Below are 17047 nucleotides of genomic sequence, written 5' to 3'. Positions count from 1 at the left end.
CAAAATACCAAAGTGGTAAATACTAAGTTTACCTTGTGCCAACATTTACCTGTGATGTATCGTGTTTTTCATACCCCACACATAGGCATTCAAATTTCTGAAATGCTGGACAGGCTGTAATCATTTTTAAGGGTGTGTGTGTGTGTGAGAGAGAGAGAGAGAGAGAGAGAGAGAGAGAGAGAGAGAGAGATGGTATTATGGAGTGTATGCGAAATGGTAAGCAATCTCTGCACCAAATGTTCTTGTTCACCAGATTTATTGTTGAACATTCAGAACACCCGATTATGACAGATTGGAAAGAAAGCACCAAAAATTGCTACACATTAATACCTGAGCAGAGACTTAGGGCAAATATTCACCTGTTAACCCCACACCATAATGTTGAAACACAGATAAAAAACATTCACCACACTCTACAGAGTACAATAAATTGCATTTTGTGAATTACAACCAGTTAATGTCATAATGTCAATTATATACCATACCAAAAATACACAGAAAATTACACATAAGTATATTTAGTACACCATATACTGTACAAAGCTGGAAAAGATCATGCATGTTGAAATGAAAGAGCTGCAAAGTGACAGTATTTTTCAGTATACACTACAGGGCAGATATCTTTGTACTTATGTATTGTTACTATTCATTGCATTTTCTGGATGAGAACAAAATGATCAATTCGCCGATAAATGAACAATGAGTCCATCTCAGCATAACACAGTTTATCTTCTATAAACTTTTAACTGTAATACAAAAACTGACATAGGTTGACACAGCCATTATTTGATCATACACCCTCGCCCAAACTACTTCCAACTCAGTTGGACTACACTGTAAGGAAAGACTCGCTTCGTTTCTGCATACTTTTAGAGAAACCTGTATTTACATCTCTATGGGAAAGGAGTGAACACCAAATTGGAAGAAAGAAATGTGTTACATTTACATTCAAAATTAAAATACAAAAATATACAACAATTTACAAGAGATGTGGGCTTCTTTTAGCAGAGACCATGAACATCCTATGAATGCAATAATTTGTGTTAATAGAAATTATATCCATAATTTTAAATAAGCATTGTAAAAATGCAAGTCTTTACATTAGAGAAACAAGCAAAACTGGAGCCAGTTCTCTCAAGTCTTAAAAATAATTAGGAAAAAAAAGAAAAACAGAAAAGGGGAAAATAATATTTAAAAAGATACTACATGAATTTTAGTTTACTGAAAAATCATTATTCAATAAAATTACTTTATCTTACACCTAAATATAAACCTCAATAATCTGAGGGGGAAAAAGTACAAGGCTTAGGGAAGAATTTGTCTTGATGTTTATTTAAAAAAACAAAAATTACACTGAAGATTAATCTTTCCGTGTCTAATAAATTCAGAACAGAAGTGTCACCACCATCTTCTTAAAAAATATTTTCATAAACTTTTGCCACACATAAACTTCTGTATCTGTAAAGTATAAGTCAATTTTAATTTGAAATGAGAACTCTGAAAGTTAAGAGTTGCCTCTAGAGCAAAAGTTCTGCAAATACTTAGGGAAATATTTTATTTAAAATTGTTACTTCATCAACCTCAAAAAAATGAAAAAAGGAGTTGGGGCCTATCTGAGAAGACCACCAATAATAAAACACACAGTTACAAAATTGCAGGGCATTCCTTCATCGTTTTAAGGCACAGTCTATCTTATCCCCAACAACTATAAGAAGTTCAAGGTCACAGTGATAATACGCATTCAATTTTGGTCTGGTTTCTCATGGGTACATTGCTACATTTAGTTAGTTGTAAGTTGAAAAAACCACAATACAATCACTTGAAAATAATATATTTAAGTCATTTTTGTATTTAAAAAATGTAAATACACAATACAATTTCCTAATTTATATACACTAAAAATTGGAGTTTTCCCCTTTCACAGCAGAGGAAGAGAAGGTTTTTTTCTACCAATATTCAAATAAATATATATTTGATTGTGGAGAAAGCATGGTTATGTTAAATACAGGCATCACCTACTTAGGATAAAATTATTTAGCACAAAGGACAAGCTCATTCCAAAACACAGAGTTCACTTAATTTTTAGGTCTTGTAGGTCATCTTTTTACTAACATCCACAGTCCCCACCAGATTATCGGATAAACTGTCACTAAATCAATGCTAAACATTTTCATATTTGGCTTTCTCAGCGGCCTCTTTACTTCCAAGGCTGCCTATGCGAACTGCACCAGCACTGTGAGGCACAGGAATGGCGAGTGACATTAAATTAAGGGAAGTACTATCACATGAGGAACTAAAACTCCCTTCCAGAATTTGTAGAGGGGAGAAATGAAAGAATTTTACCCAGGTAAACTTCACAGTTTCTGAGTCTATCATATTTCCTCTTTTCTCTCGAGAGTACACTTTACCAATATTAACACTGTAGCATTATTCATACCTTGATTTTTTAAATATTTTCCTTTAAAAGATGCATTTTAAAATATTTACCTCATTGCACTATGTTAGGCTCCAGTGGATACTTTTCTCCTGTGAAACATGTGACTGTATGAAGGGACTGAAGGGAAATACAAAGAAAGCAAATTCTATAAACTTTCACTGCATATGCGAGACACCTGCACTGAAAATGATCTGTGAAACAAATTTTTAGTTTCACATCACAGAATGAATCTAAAGTAAAACTACTTCAAACGATTACTTCAACTAATTACTGAAAGATCATTATTGGGTAAACTAACTTTTACCCCCTCAAAATCAGAACATTATTTCAGAAAGCAGATGAAACAGGATATGACTGTGCTATAAGTTTTAGATATTTTCAAAGAAAAATTAGGGTACAGAATATAAGTTTTGAGGATTTACATATGTAGTATAAGTCCTACATGGAAAATACTGAAAAATTATTTTTGCTTTAATCCCAATATGCTAAGAAGAGTTCATTGGCACACGCGTCTGGAGGTATTTCACATTTCCGCTTAGCTTTGGTGGCAATGTGTGTTTGGCTAACCATATGAACACAGTTTTGTTTTCCAATGTAGAGGTTTATGCTAAAAAAAAAAAGTGTGTCTTTTTTTTCTTAAAAAAGAGATGTAAAAAAGACCAATATGAAACAAAACAAGTGCAGTATGAAATACAAAATATGCCTATCAGTTAGGCTTTTGAACAGTTAATAGTTCTATGCTTTATGTATAAATCTTTTACTAGTAACTTTACTACTATTCAAATACTAAAAACCAAGATAACACTAAAAAAACCGGCATATTAACTTTACAAAAATGGCTACCTTTAGACTTCCTAAACTAAGATTAGAATTCAAATATGCAAACAAATTTACACTTAACTAATCAAAATACATCGTAAGTGTTCAAAGTTACAATGTACAGAATCAGTGCAGAATAATTCTGACTCATATACATCAAGTTCTATACAAAGTCATCAGAAAGTAACTGGTTACTTGGTATTTCAAAACAGCCATTTTTGGAAGCAGAACATGCCAAACACTTTTACTAAGTGCCGCACTTGATTTAAAAAACTTTAGCCGTGGAAAATGTAGTCAAAGTGTAGCTGGTAAGATCATCTAGCTTTTGAAAAGACATGTTACCAATCCCTGTGCGCTGTGACACAGGGGTAGGCAAAACTAGGTTTACAGTTGTGGGTACATGAGACACGGTTTACTTCTGTTTTTATTATTGTATTATTTACTTTCCAGGTGAACCACTGTAAACCTACTGCTGCCCATCCTAGTATTTATACTATTAATGAACAGTAGCCTATTCTCACTACTTCCAAATTTGACCACATTCTTACTAATATACATAAGTCATTCTTCTGTATTTAGAACACATTACCAAGGAAAGCGAATTCTTGGACATTTAAGTACACACAGTAGGATTTGGATTGCTGACCTGACTTTTCTTTCTTACCCTCCTTATTAACAATAAAGAATGTGAGTAGCTTCATAGCTTTCTATTTCCTCAGGCTGTTAAAACTTATTGGGAAAGAATAAATAAAAGTTCATTAAAGAATTTGAAATATCCTTTATTCAAAAAGACTGGGCTAAAATAGCTCCCCATCACCTTACTATTTTGTAGAACTGTCTTCTACATTTATTTACCTTATGTGGCAACAAGGTTTTCAGTCAGGATCTAATTTCAAAATACAAAGATATTTCTGTTGCTTCCTTCACCCTGGGGAGCGCCATGCTCTCCAAAGTGACCGCCGCCACCCCAACTTCACGAGGTACCCTGTTCCCCAGGACACACTGAGAACACGAAGGCTGCTGATGAAAGGTAATCCACAAACGCCTGGTCATAGACAGTCACAGCATATTCACACTTTTTTCCTAACTGATTTTGATTTACTAAAGTTGCAAATGCAGCACTGTAGAGTTCTGCACTAAACCCTGTAACAAAGTCTGACGTTACACTAATCTAGACCTAATGTGTAAGATGTAAACATAGGCCAACCTGGGGGTTCAATACTCAACTGCCCTAGTCTGTCTCATGGTCTTTCATGCGTCCCCCGTTTTCCCCAGAGCTTCCAGGAACTGAATTGAAAACAGTTTTACTTCCTTTTATTTCCCCTGACCCCCTTCTATAAGAAGTGCTAACAAGCAGTGAGGTGAAATAAATAAAGTATGCTACAAGTGGAAATTCTGAAGTTAAGTATCAGAACTAGATAAAGAACAGATCCGACAATATGCCTCCCGTGTGTCTGTGTGTGGTAGAAATGGCTGCGTGGCTGACACGATAACCCACAATAAACATTTACTGGAGTTCTTCCTTTCTTTTTCCTTACTATATAATCATGTAGGTATCATAGTGGAGTTGGATCAAGAAAAGGTTTCCATTATATATCTAAATTTATCTGACCAAAATATATTTAAAAAATTGATATATGATCAATGTATATTGAAGAGACTAAAAAAAAATCAATGTTAATCAGGCACATGTGGTTTTTTTAGGACCGCTCTTTTGAATATTTCCATTCTGGTGACAAACAAGAAAAGACTTAGCAGAACCTGCTTAATCTCTGGCAGGAAAGAGATCCAGGAAAAAGGACTTCGATGATTTCTACTGGGTTATCAGGTGCAAATTTTAAGAGTCATAACTCTGGGGGAAGCTTTAGAAACAGTTGAAGTGCTACTGTTTCTCCTGCCCGTCTCTGATCCAGTTACCAACCGTAAGGTCCAGGAGTAATCTTTATAAGCAAAAAGTTACTCAGTTACTCCAAACTCAGCACGTTCTAAATAAAAGTGTAGCATCAGAGCTCGAAAGTTTGTTGAACCAGACGGTCCCCAACCACCAATACACAGTCCCACGTCAGTGACAGCGCTGTCAAAGCCACGCTGCTCTGCCAGCTGACACAGGTCCCCAGCGCAACAGAAATAATCCGTAACAAAAACAGAAAAGTGCTTTCCTTCACTTGAGTGACAGACACATCCACATTTGCTAATCTTCAGAGCCTACCTTCTCCTCTCTGGTAGTTATTTGGACTTAAAGTGCATCAAGACTTGGTGAAGACCCTGTGGAAATGTTTTTAAAAGTCTATATATTTATGTATACAATGGCTAAAGACCCAACCTACTGTCGTTTCTCAAATGTTTAATAAGAATCCTTTTTGCAGCTCTAAGATGAAATATTTTGTTAGAATCAATAAGACTTTAGAACTTGATAACTACACTCACATGAGATCTGTTAGTGACAATGAGTGTGCCTTGCCTGCTGCTTTAAAAAGCTAATGTGCACCACTACTCACGAAGGGGAACCTGAAGCTCCTTAGTTACACTGCATTCATGAGCAGCACTCACTAAACACAGAGACCTCACGTCACAAAACACAGCGATTGCGGCTGTCAACAGGATTCAAATGAACAAGTATTTCTAAAGTTCTTTCTGTGCGTGAACCTACGTCCAAATTCAGAAACAGTTAAGCAACACTTTTGATCTGTAACTTGAAGTACAACTACACCCATGAAGAAAATAACAGACACACTGTGTATAGAAGTTGCCTGAGAACATGTATAGCTACACGTCGGCACATGTGTCCTTACTGAAACATATGTGTGGTGGTCCATGGGACAGAGGTATAATCTAATACATTCTCTTTGCTTTCAGGTACTGAACATACAAGCATTTTGTATTTTATCCCATTTGCTTGTCTCAAATAAGAGCCAGGTGTGTCTGCCATGAACGCTATAAGGTTACCACTTCTCTTTAATGGAACTGGAAGTGAAAATATGACTTCTGAACAATAGGCATGAAGTTGGGAAAGACGACAATGGAATCAAACGAACTTAGAAGCCTCAGAAATAACAGCAAGACCCTCTCTGATGCGAAAAGAGCAAGGACCTGAGGAACAACTGAGAAGAGAAGTGGAGTGACCCTGTACCGGCAGGAATGCGGGGATAACCCTCTATAGGCAGTAACAGCTGAGAGGTTCTAATGGAATCCAGATGCAACGGCAGATAAGATGAACTTGATACTCTGATACTGAGAAGGACACAAGTTCACAGGTGCAACAGTGGAATTACTGAGACTTAAGGACTTGAGAGGTTTTAGGTATTTATAGTATATACATCTAAAGGAAGGACTCTATCAGCCAGATATACCTCAGCCTGAGTTTATCCTTTCTTAAGGCAAAGATACCTAGCTCCATTACCTACTTCCTACTCTTGTAGTTAAAAATGAGCTGAAATCTGAAGTGAAATGGAAATATCATCCTCTTACCTATCAAACAGTGATCACCTTGGCAAATTAAGATTGCACTGTTAAACCTAGAGGCTGAAGCCTCCAATTTACTCAGGTGCATTGTTAATACTTATGCTATTAGTGGAGCAACAGTCTGTCTGTTACTCCATTAATGGTATAAGTTTATACACCAAATGTGGTACTGTACTTGATCATGCTAATTTTTTCCCACAGTAGTCAAAAACTGAAAACCTGGAGTTTTTCCTGACCACTGGAATTTAGTTATTTTAGTAACTGGACCTGAGGCACTTCGGCAACCACGGGTCAGTGGTCAAGCGGGTAAAGGAAACAGTACAGAATGAATAGCTGATGTGTTCCAATCCCAGCAAGTCAGTATCAATGGGGATTTTCTTCAAGGTTAACAACAGATCTTTGTAATAAGTCTCCTCAAATTCACCAAGAATAAAGCTAAGGTTTGCAGTCGTAAAGCAACAAGAAAATTTCATTAAGTTGGAAGTCTGAATTATTTCCGTCTATCGGTGTTACATTGGTTACTAAGAAGAAAACATGTCTCCTTAGAATAAAAAGTAGTGTTTTCACAGATGTGAGAAAAGAGAAGACCTATGTGGTTCGCCACAGCTGCCGAGGACGGGACAAACACTCTGTGTGGCTACTCCATTTGTGAGAGACCAGATGGTTGTGAATGTCATCAGTCTTTTAAAACTGTGTTCTCAATAAGTACTGTAGTAAATACAAAGTAACCCACTTTTTAGAAGAGAGTTTGATGAAATGAGCAGAATGCTTGAGGTGAGGTCACAAAAAATGCTTTACATTTACCGGGGGTGTGGGAGAAGCCCCCTAGTATGACCAGCCAAGCAGACGAGCTGACACGCAGAGACGTCCTCGAAGACAGTGTCCAACATAGTCTTTGACCAATTTTGAAAAAATGAGTATTACATAGATGCCACACCACCAAACAGAACCATGCTTCAACTACTCTCTTCAAGCATTACAAAACTAATTTCCTGTTTTCAACATTGTAAAAATAGACGTGTCTTCTCCAAAGCATCTTGTCTGCGCTGACAGATCTGGGCAACCCCTCTTACTACTGACCCTACGGGCCAAAATCACCATCACCATCCCTTACATCCAACCCTACATAAAGTTACATAACGCGTGGAGGAAAAGAGAAACAAAAACACAACTTGGAACCCTGTATAACTGTGCAGACCCAAAAGCAATCACACCAATAGCCAGAGGAAGTGGAAATTGTGACGCAGTCCTTAAAAATTTACTGTAAAAAGAGAGAAAGATATATTATGTACATTGTGAGCACAAACAAAACATGTTGATCATTTACACTGTTTTGAGAAAGTGTTCTAAGTGATTTTAGATGAAGTCATTTTTTATATAATGAATTTAACTGTTGATAATTTAGAAAATTATCAATCTAAGGCATACTGTAGCTAGAAAAATATTTCTATAAGTAAAGAAATAGTTTTGTTTAGTCTTTAAAGTTTTAACAACAGCAAAATACTAGTTGGGCTTTTATTCAGTGATTCTACCTAACTTTAGAAACCTATCCTAACAAATAGAATCAATAAAGTTCACAAAGACTTAGCTACAGAAATATTTAACCTTACTTACTTAAAATAGGAAAAAAAGAAACCCTCAACCAAATGAAAAAGGAACCATCTTTAATTCCTAATAGAATACAAGGCAAGAAACTAAGTATTTTTAAAGGAAAAATACAGATGGTCCCCAACTTATGATTGTTAGACTTAGGATTTTTTGACTTGTCGATGGAGGGAAAGCAACATGCCTTCAGTAGAAGTTACAATTCGACTTTTGAATTTTGCCCTTTTTCCAGCTGGCAATAGGTGGCAACATACTGTCTCCCAGTGCTGGGCAGCAGCACGGAGCTGCAGCTCCCAGTCAGCTGTGCAAGTCGTGAGGGTAAACGACCAGGACTCAAGGGCAGTATTAAGTGCATTTTCGACTCATGGTGTTTTCAGTTTATGATGGGCTTATCATGATGTAACCTCATCATAAGTCAAGAAGTAGCTGTACTATCAGGAAGGTCTATCACCTTTTACTTTGAAAACAGGGAAAGTGTGATTAACAGGGGTTAAGAGACTTGCCTAGGGCATATATAGAGCTATTAAATAGCAGAGCAAAGATTTAAATCCCAGGCTGGCCTGACTCTAGAATATCTGGCAAATGTCTGCCAGAATTGATGGAAAAGGCTCTGAGCAGAAACAATCAGTCAATGAATAACCAAGTTTTATTATGGAGAATTTTAAACACGTACCTAAGTAGACTAACAGTATAATGAACCTCATGTATCCATCACCCAACTTTAAAAATTATCAGGTCATGGCCAAACTTCCTTTACTTATACATTCCTATCCACTTCCTATATTTTTTGGAAGCAAATCTTAGACATCATATATTTTAAGAGTTAACTTTTTAAAGAAAAAACATTATTATATCCTAATAAGTAAAACCCATAATTAAGAAAGTGTAATATACTTTCATATAAACTGTATTTACATATATTCCATAATTACATTATACCTTTCCCTTTAGGAATAGTCAATGTATTAGGAATAAAAAGCATGCTTCATTCATAAAAGAAAGGGTGATTAAGACTATGAATAGATATGAGAAAAAGAAAGATTAAGCATACCTTGATTTTATTGAAATGTTGTGAGTATTTCCAAGAATTGCTATAGTTGGAATAAGGATAAATGCCAAAGGTTTACATGGATCAGGATTAAGTTTAAAGTAATACCTACATCGAAGAGAAGAAAAAAATAAATTAACAAAGCACACCAGATCATTTTAAATTATCAGAATCAAATTCAATAATTTTCAAAACATTTCAGTAGCATCACAGATATAACAGAGTTCTAAATAGTGCATGAAATCTTTGATAAATAAATTTTTGCTCTAAATCATCTTTATACCCAAGTTGTTTTTTGTTTATTTTTTATCCTCACCTGAGGACATGCTCTAGAGAGGAGAAGGTAGGAGAGGAAGAGAGAAACATCGCTGTGAAAAACAAACATTGATTGGTTGCCTCCTGTGCGTGGCCTGATGGGGGATGGGGGGGGAGGGGCGGGGACACTATTGAACCTGAAACATAGGCATGTGCACTCACCAGAGTAGAACCCGCGACCTTTCAACTTACAGGCAACACACTCCAACCAACCAAGCCACATTGGCCAGGGCATATACCCAAGTTTTATATGAAAAATTATGTTCAGAAACTACTAAAGGAAATGAAAATATTCACTACAAAAGCATTTCCTTTTTTATAAGTATATGCCTAAAAGTTCCTATGCAAATTTTATAAAATGAACTATTTAAAATATATTAAGGCTGTTCTATTTTAAAAAGATAAAAATAAAGGTTTATATAAAATAATCTGTTCCTTATCTTTCTAAAATTCAAATTCTCATTTCTTGCACTCATTGACAGGGAACCAATTATAGATGTTCAGAATCATAAATCTATACTCCTTAAATAATATTCTTGCCAAATCTGTTAACAAAAATCTGGATCTTGACTAAAATGAAGGACATTGGAAGGGTATTAAAATCTGGTAACCTGTGACTTAATTTATCACACATATTTTGGTTCAGTCAATTTTAAAATTAAATACTTCCAGCATTTAGAGAATCTAAAAGTTTTGTTATGATTTCTGTAAACTATATTGAGTAGAGGTTCGATTATTACTTAGACACGTAGACTCATTTTTTGAAACAAGTTATCAATAACTAAATATTCTAGAAATAGTTTGGAGGGCATTTCAGACTCTCATTTGACCTAGGCCACTTACCTGGTAGGAAAGGAAATCATGTTTTTCAGTAGTAAGATAGCTGGTCATTTATTTTACTTACATATATGGGACATATTAAAAAGTACCCACTTCTGCCCCGGATGATGTAGCTCAGTGGACTGAACCCCGGGCTATGAACCAGAGGGCTGCTGGTTTGATTCCCAGTCAGGGCACATGACTGGGCTGCCGTCCAAGTCCCCAGAGGGGAACGTTCAAGAGGCGACCACACACTGATGTTTCTCTCCTTCACTTTCTACCTCCCTTCCCCTGTCTAAAAAACAAAATAAAATCTTAAAAAAACAAAGGTACCCACTTCTTTCACTATTTCTAATATTTTTAAATGGAAACTTTTTCTAATATTTTAAATGGAAACTTCTTAACCTCCCCCTAAATTTAAGAAAACATAAAACTGATCATGAATTGAAAAATAAATATGGTGGGTAGGACAAGGGAGAGTAATGAGGGAAAAATGGGGACAACTGTAATGGAACAACAATTTAAAAAAGTAAAATAAAGAAAAATAAATAAAGTACTAGCATTATGAAATACCTTAAATCAACAAAACAAAGCACACTTTCACATGTGTAGGTCAAAGAAGGTTCAAGGTAATATATCCTTCTTTTGAGGGAAAGAGTTTGGGGATGTTTATTTTCCCAAAGTTTTAACATTCCCATGGTAAGGGAGAAAATGTGGATATAGTAAAAATAAATTTCAGGGAATATTTTGAGGTGCTTAAGGTAGTAAGTACTATGGACCACCAGAATCTAGCAAGTTCCTACTCACAGGTCCTTATTGTCTGAACCACATAAATTATAATTATGTAAATAAAACGCACCGAAGGTTCTTAAACCAGTAAATCAAAGATGGCATGCTGAGTAGCACGACCCACGTCAGTAAGTTGATCACAGTACTGTGCATACGAAGACTGTCTTCAGCGTCACTGGCGGATAAACGAAGGTGATGTGCTGCAGAGTCTTTATGGTGGTTGGATTTCTTTTCACTTCTTCTAGTGTGTTTCGGATTCTGCAAACCAATAAAGTAAAAATATCAACATGTTAGGTAAATTTTGTTTATTTTATTTAGAATCCTATTCAATTACTTAATAGCCAAATAAATACATCTTTCTGCTACAAAATTGATATAAAATACTGAAATTACTTTGTTTTAAAGTAGTTATCAGTTATGAAACTTTTATTCCTTTGATTTGCTATTCCTACTGCTGAGAATATATCCTCTAAATAATTACTCACAACAAAATTTAAAATATAATTTATAACAAGTATTGACAAAGATCAAATTAAACTTAGATAATCTAAGTCTATTTTAATATTGATTAGCTTCATTTTCCTTAAAATTTTTAAAATTAATAATACCTTTTAATAAGCACTGTAAAATACCAATATTTTTTAAAAAACTTTAAAATTTCCCATGTTCTTTCATGTTAAAGTGATGTAGAGTTTTGAAAATAAAACGTACCAGAGTTTGGCTATTTTTAAAATTTGTTAGAATGGCTTGCAGATGAACAATCTAGGGAAAAAAAAGACCATTTAATTTTGTTTTTATTTTGAAACAAAAACAACCATTTACATTAAAACAAAGAAGCACTGTAACCTAAAGTTTAAAAAAGATAAATAAAAACTATACACACTTACTGTCATGGACAAAACAACAGAAACAAGAGAATACAAACTTCCAGAGTATCTCGGGGCCAGGACACACTGTTACATCTTTTACATGTGGAGCTCCTGAGTGAGGCCTTACTGTAGCAACTTAAATGTCTTGTGAGTAAAAAAACTGACTATGTTTAGTATAGTACAAAGAATAACATGTTTTATATATTCCAAGTCTTTAATGATCTAAACTCAATTTTATTTGTTGGTAAAATGTTTCCAAGAATCTGAGCAAGTCTGTAAGTTTAACTTACTAGATTTGCTTAAGTATTTGAGCAAGTTTTGCTTATTGGGCCAGTTGTTTGAAATAATCAATTAAAAAATTCAAAATATTTCCTTTATAAACCAAAGTAGCTCTAAATAGGTTTTTTTAGGTGTGTGTGAGATGAATATATAATGTATATGTAATGTACTGGGCTGGCCAAAAAGTCCATTTAGTTTTTTCCATAAAATAAAAGAAACATTTTTCATTTTCACCAGTAATAATAATTTTTTTAAAGATTTAATTAATTTATTTATTTAGAGAGGGGAAGGGAAGGAGAAAGAGAGGGAGAGAAACATCAGTGTGTGATTGGCCCTCACATGTCCCCAACTGGGGACCTGGCCCACAACCCCAGCATGTGCCCTGGCTGGGAATCAAACCTGTGACCCTTTGGTTCTCAGGCCAGTGCTCAATCCACTGAGCTACTACACCAGCCAGGGCCACCAGAAATTATTTTGACTTGGATATTTTGAGTAAATTGGCTATCTCCTGCTATTGGCCTCTCATGGGTAGAGGCCAGGGATGCTGCTAAACATCTTCCAATGCATAAGACAGCTCCAAAGCAAAGAATTATTTGGTCAAAATGTTAGTATTATCAAGAAACTTTGCAAACCATTTTTGACATGTTCTATCAGTCACAGCACCTTCTCCACACACTGCACAATTTTTTGTGTGTTTCAGTTGTGTTTTTAACTTTCTTGAAATAATAAAGGATAATACGGCAAACATGTTGCTTATTTTCTTCCATCTTCTGTATTAAAATGGCTACACAAAAATTCCCCAATTTCTGATAAATTTTTTTAAATGCACACTGATATGACAGCTGTCACAATACAGTCTAACAAAATTGTTCTGAATGAAATCAAAGACAACTAAGTGCTACCCGAGCCATTTTATGGGGGAAAAATTTTTAACTTTTTGGCCAACCCAACATGTTGCAATTATTTGGTTGATTATTTTGCAATTATTATTTTCCTGCCCCAAAAGAGAGGCAGGAAAAAGGGGGAAAAAACCAGGATACTTCAGGTTCCCAAACCATTAATTTGGTCTAAATTATGCCATTTGACCTCTTCATTAAATACAGCATTTGCAAACATAACTACTGGAATATTTTAGACAAAAAGGCTCTTTCAAACCCAGAGGCATCTGAATAAATCTTTGTTTAGAAAAGAAAGAAAAATATTATCCATTCTGGTGTCCACTGTGTCTCTACATAGACTAATGTGGTCAGAATGCAGTGTATGTCCTATATTTTCTTGCAAAGCTATCAGCTTCCTGGGAAGTGTTTTTTACCTCCCCAGTAAGATGATCAGCCTAATTATTTTTTGTCGTCCTCTGATTCTTAAGCAACATATGTAACATTTTACATTATTTCAGCATAACTGATAGCTTGATCCTACTGACATAACTTTTTGTTTTGTTTATAATCTCTGTTCAAAGGGAGGTGTGAATAAAAATTGCTCTACTAAAATGGTTTTTAATTAGTTAATGTAACTTGTAAGAGCAGGAAGCAATTTGAAACAGTATGTCTCCCCCCAACCTTTTTTAAACAAACTATCCCAACTCAGATTAATAATTTCAGTTTTATAGTTAACTACATATTTTAAATAACTAAGATGTTTAAAAAAACCTTTACCCTTAAATTAAACCTGGTATATAAAATAAGATTACTGCAGTGGTCATTAGAAATTTCTGTTACCAACACCTACACAAAATTCCACGCCTGCCTTGATACACACACAGCCCAGGCATTCTGACTGCAGCGGGCTGACATACCTTAATCACATAGTAAAGATAAGTGAGAAGTATGGCCAATGCTCCGCAAGTTGCCCAACTAACTATGATCAAAACAATGGTCAAAATGGTTACGTCTGATGACATGATCTTGATATCTTTAGGAAGTTCTGAGGGCCTGGAAAAACAAGAAAAAACACTATTAATAGTTATTTATACGGTCACATATAAGAGGAAAACAATAATCAGTACTCGCCAGGCTTTCCTGCTTACTTATAGGCAAATACCACGAAGTTAACAGTAAGATACTTTTTAAGAAAGGCAAGAGGTGACACATATTTGATTGTAAATTCTGTCGTATATGGCGGTAGCTCCTCTTTCATTTAGGTATACTATGGCTGACTTTTGTATTAAGAATGAAAACAACGTTGCTAAAGCTATTTATAGGCTCTGTGCCATACACTTCTGATCTTGAGGGGAAAAAAGTGTGATATTTCTTAAAGTCTCAAGATCACTCACACCCTCAGGGGAAGGAGAAGTATCACAGCACAATCCCTTCTGTGACGTGAATCACATTGACAGGCGGGGTGAGGAGCAGTGGCAAAGGACGCGAGATCAGCGGCTTTCCAGAAAAGCGTGCCAGTAACTTCAAATTATGTCTTTGTAACAGTGACATTTAAAAACACTTGGATAATCTGCCTAATTTTTTTCGTAGGTCAAATGTGGTATTTAATCTGCAATAAATGATTATCTTTGACAATGACGTAACTTTCAACACTAATCCACATTTTGCTAGTTACAAATCTTTCCTTAGAAATTAGTCTAGCGAAAGCAAGTTAATTTTAAGGTTCCTCATCAGAATATAATTTTTTCCTAATTAAGAGCAAGGAGAAAGCTTTCCGTCACTCCTCCGTTACCTTTTCAAAGCGAGCCACGCGGAGGAGAGCAGTCTCACCGACGCAGAGGACAGCAGGCCACCCCAGTGGGCGGTGCACGTTCCAAACAGGAAGAGAATCAGGGACACGAGGGGGAAACACATGCTCTGACTAGTTAGAAAGATGGCATCTAATTCTGGTAACAAGAAAACATCCCACAATTCTTTAAACCACTTATGTCTGTGGACAGAAGAAAATACAGAATAGAAGCAAAAGAAAATCAACTGACATTCGAAGATTTAATATCTGAGGTGTATGACCATTCATTTGAGTCCCCAAAGTACCATGATGCTTATTTTGTAATTATACTAAAACAGATTTTGAGTCATTTCTCTCCCCAGTGAGTCACTGGTTGTCCAGGACCCGAGTCCTACACTGCAATGCAGCTTCGCTGCTCTCTGTTGCTCCCTGTAACCAAGTAATAAACGGTCTTTTTTTTAAGTTTAGGAAACCAATAGCTAGTTTTAATGACAGAAGAAAAAAATACCTAAGCAAGGGCTCTTAAGCAAGAACCAACTTTGTATAAATTGAGAATGGACAGCTAAGTAGGGCAGAGGAATCGAAGATGCACTCTGTACAAGAGACAGTGACTGGGGGCAGGGCCTCATCAGTGTCCTGGAGCAGCCGCAGCACGGCCTGGGCCGAGATGGTCAAAGATCACGGGCCACATACACCCCTCTGCCAAGGTTAAAGGGCTGTTATGTCTATTGTCTAAGTTTAGGTTGATCTATATCAGTTCAGTAATCACTTTTGAAATGATTATACTATTAAAGTAAATGTTGATATACTTATCAGGCCTTTGTCTAAGAGAAAAATCCCATTTAATAAAATCCCATTTAATAATATGCATTCAATTTTGGTCTGGTTTCCCATGGGTACATTGCTACATTTAGTTAGTCGTAAGTTGAAAAAACCACAATACAATCACTTGAAAATAATATATTTAAGTCATTTTTGTATTTAAAAAAATGTAAATAGACAATACAATACAAATAGGTCGATTGCCATATTTGTATGAAAACTTATATTCCATTATGAAGAAAAAAATAATGTTTTATATACAATACACCATTAAAATAGTTATGATAGGTAATAAAACTTACCCCAATAAAAACTTAATCATAATTACAAAAGGATCAACTTTGTATGGTTTGGCTTCTTTATCCAACATAGTAGCATATTCTAAGCAATGACCTGGTGATTTAAAAAAATTGTATGTAGTAATTAATTCACAGTAATAAAGGATGAGACATATATCCAGAACTGTCTGGAAGAGCAACATATTTCATGTCAGAGAAGGCAGGGTCTTCATCACTATCACAGAGATGCTCCTCAAAAGACGAAATCTAACGAACAAACTGAACTAACAAGCAAAACAGAGACAGACCCACAGACAGAGGGCAGACTGACAGCTCGGGGAAATGACTGGGGGGGGGGGATGGGGTGAAAAGGACTCACGGACGTGGACAACACTGCAGTGACTGCTAGGGGAAGGGGCGCATAAAGGGGATAACTGGTAATAAAAAACACAACAAAACATTAAAAATTACTGTAATTCAATGGTTCTCATTCAAGAGTACACATTCTGTCATTTGTGAAACAAATTCTGGAAGCCAAGTCTGGGATTTTATCATCTGTATTTTCACAAAGCTCCAGAGGTGATTTTTAAAAACTTTACTGGATATAATTCTCATTCGTACCACACAATTCATCCATGTAAAGTGTGTGCCATTCAGTGGTTTTTAGTATATTCATCACACAACCATCACCACAATTAGTCTTAGAACACTTTTATTCCTCCCAAAAGAAACTCCGTTCCCTGTTACATCCATGGCCCCCCTGACCCCCAATTCCAAAGCAACCAGTAATCTAGGTTTCTTTCTCTGCAGACCGGCCTATCTCTGAGCACTCTGTGTA

The 17047-nt window shown here is 35.7% G+C and overlaps 1 protein-coding gene across 2 annotated transcripts in view; it reads right to left on the bottom strand.

The window, feature by feature from the left end:
- Positions 1-239: 239 nt before the first annotated feature.
- PGAP1 (post-GPI attachment to proteins inositol deacylase 1) overlaps positions 240-17047 on the bottom strand; it is a 74081-nt gene continuing 57273 nt past the window's right edge. For both annotated transcript variants that reach the window (XM_037043714.1, XM_037043713.1), the window contains 7 exons: positions 16234-16324; positions 15113-15310; positions 14238-14373; positions 12006-12056; positions 11365-11552; positions 9375-9479; positions 240-7979 (listed from right to left, as the gene is read on the bottom strand). In XM_037043714.1, the coding sequence (XP_036899609.1) occupies positions 7841-7979; positions 9375-9479; positions 11365-11552; positions 12006-12056; positions 14238-14373; positions 15113-15310; positions 16234-16324 (908 nt within the window). In that variant the 3' untranslated portion in view covers positions 240-7840. The remainder of the gene's footprint in view (positions 7980-9374; positions 9480-11364; positions 11553-12005; positions 12057-14237; positions 14374-15112; positions 15311-16233; positions 16325-17047) is intronic.

The sequence above is a fragment of the Sturnira hondurensis genome, unplaced genomic scaffold (genome assembly GCF_014824575.4).
Source record: "Sturnira hondurensis isolate 20B ecotype Veracruz unplaced genomic scaffold, ASM1482457v3 Scaffold0004136, whole genome shotgun sequence".
Classification (NCBI taxonomy): Eukaryota; Metazoa; Chordata; class Mammalia; order Chiroptera; family Phyllostomidae; genus Sturnira; species Sturnira hondurensis.
Note: the sequence above shows the minus strand (reverse complement) of the source record. Positions and strands in the feature narration are given on the sequence as shown.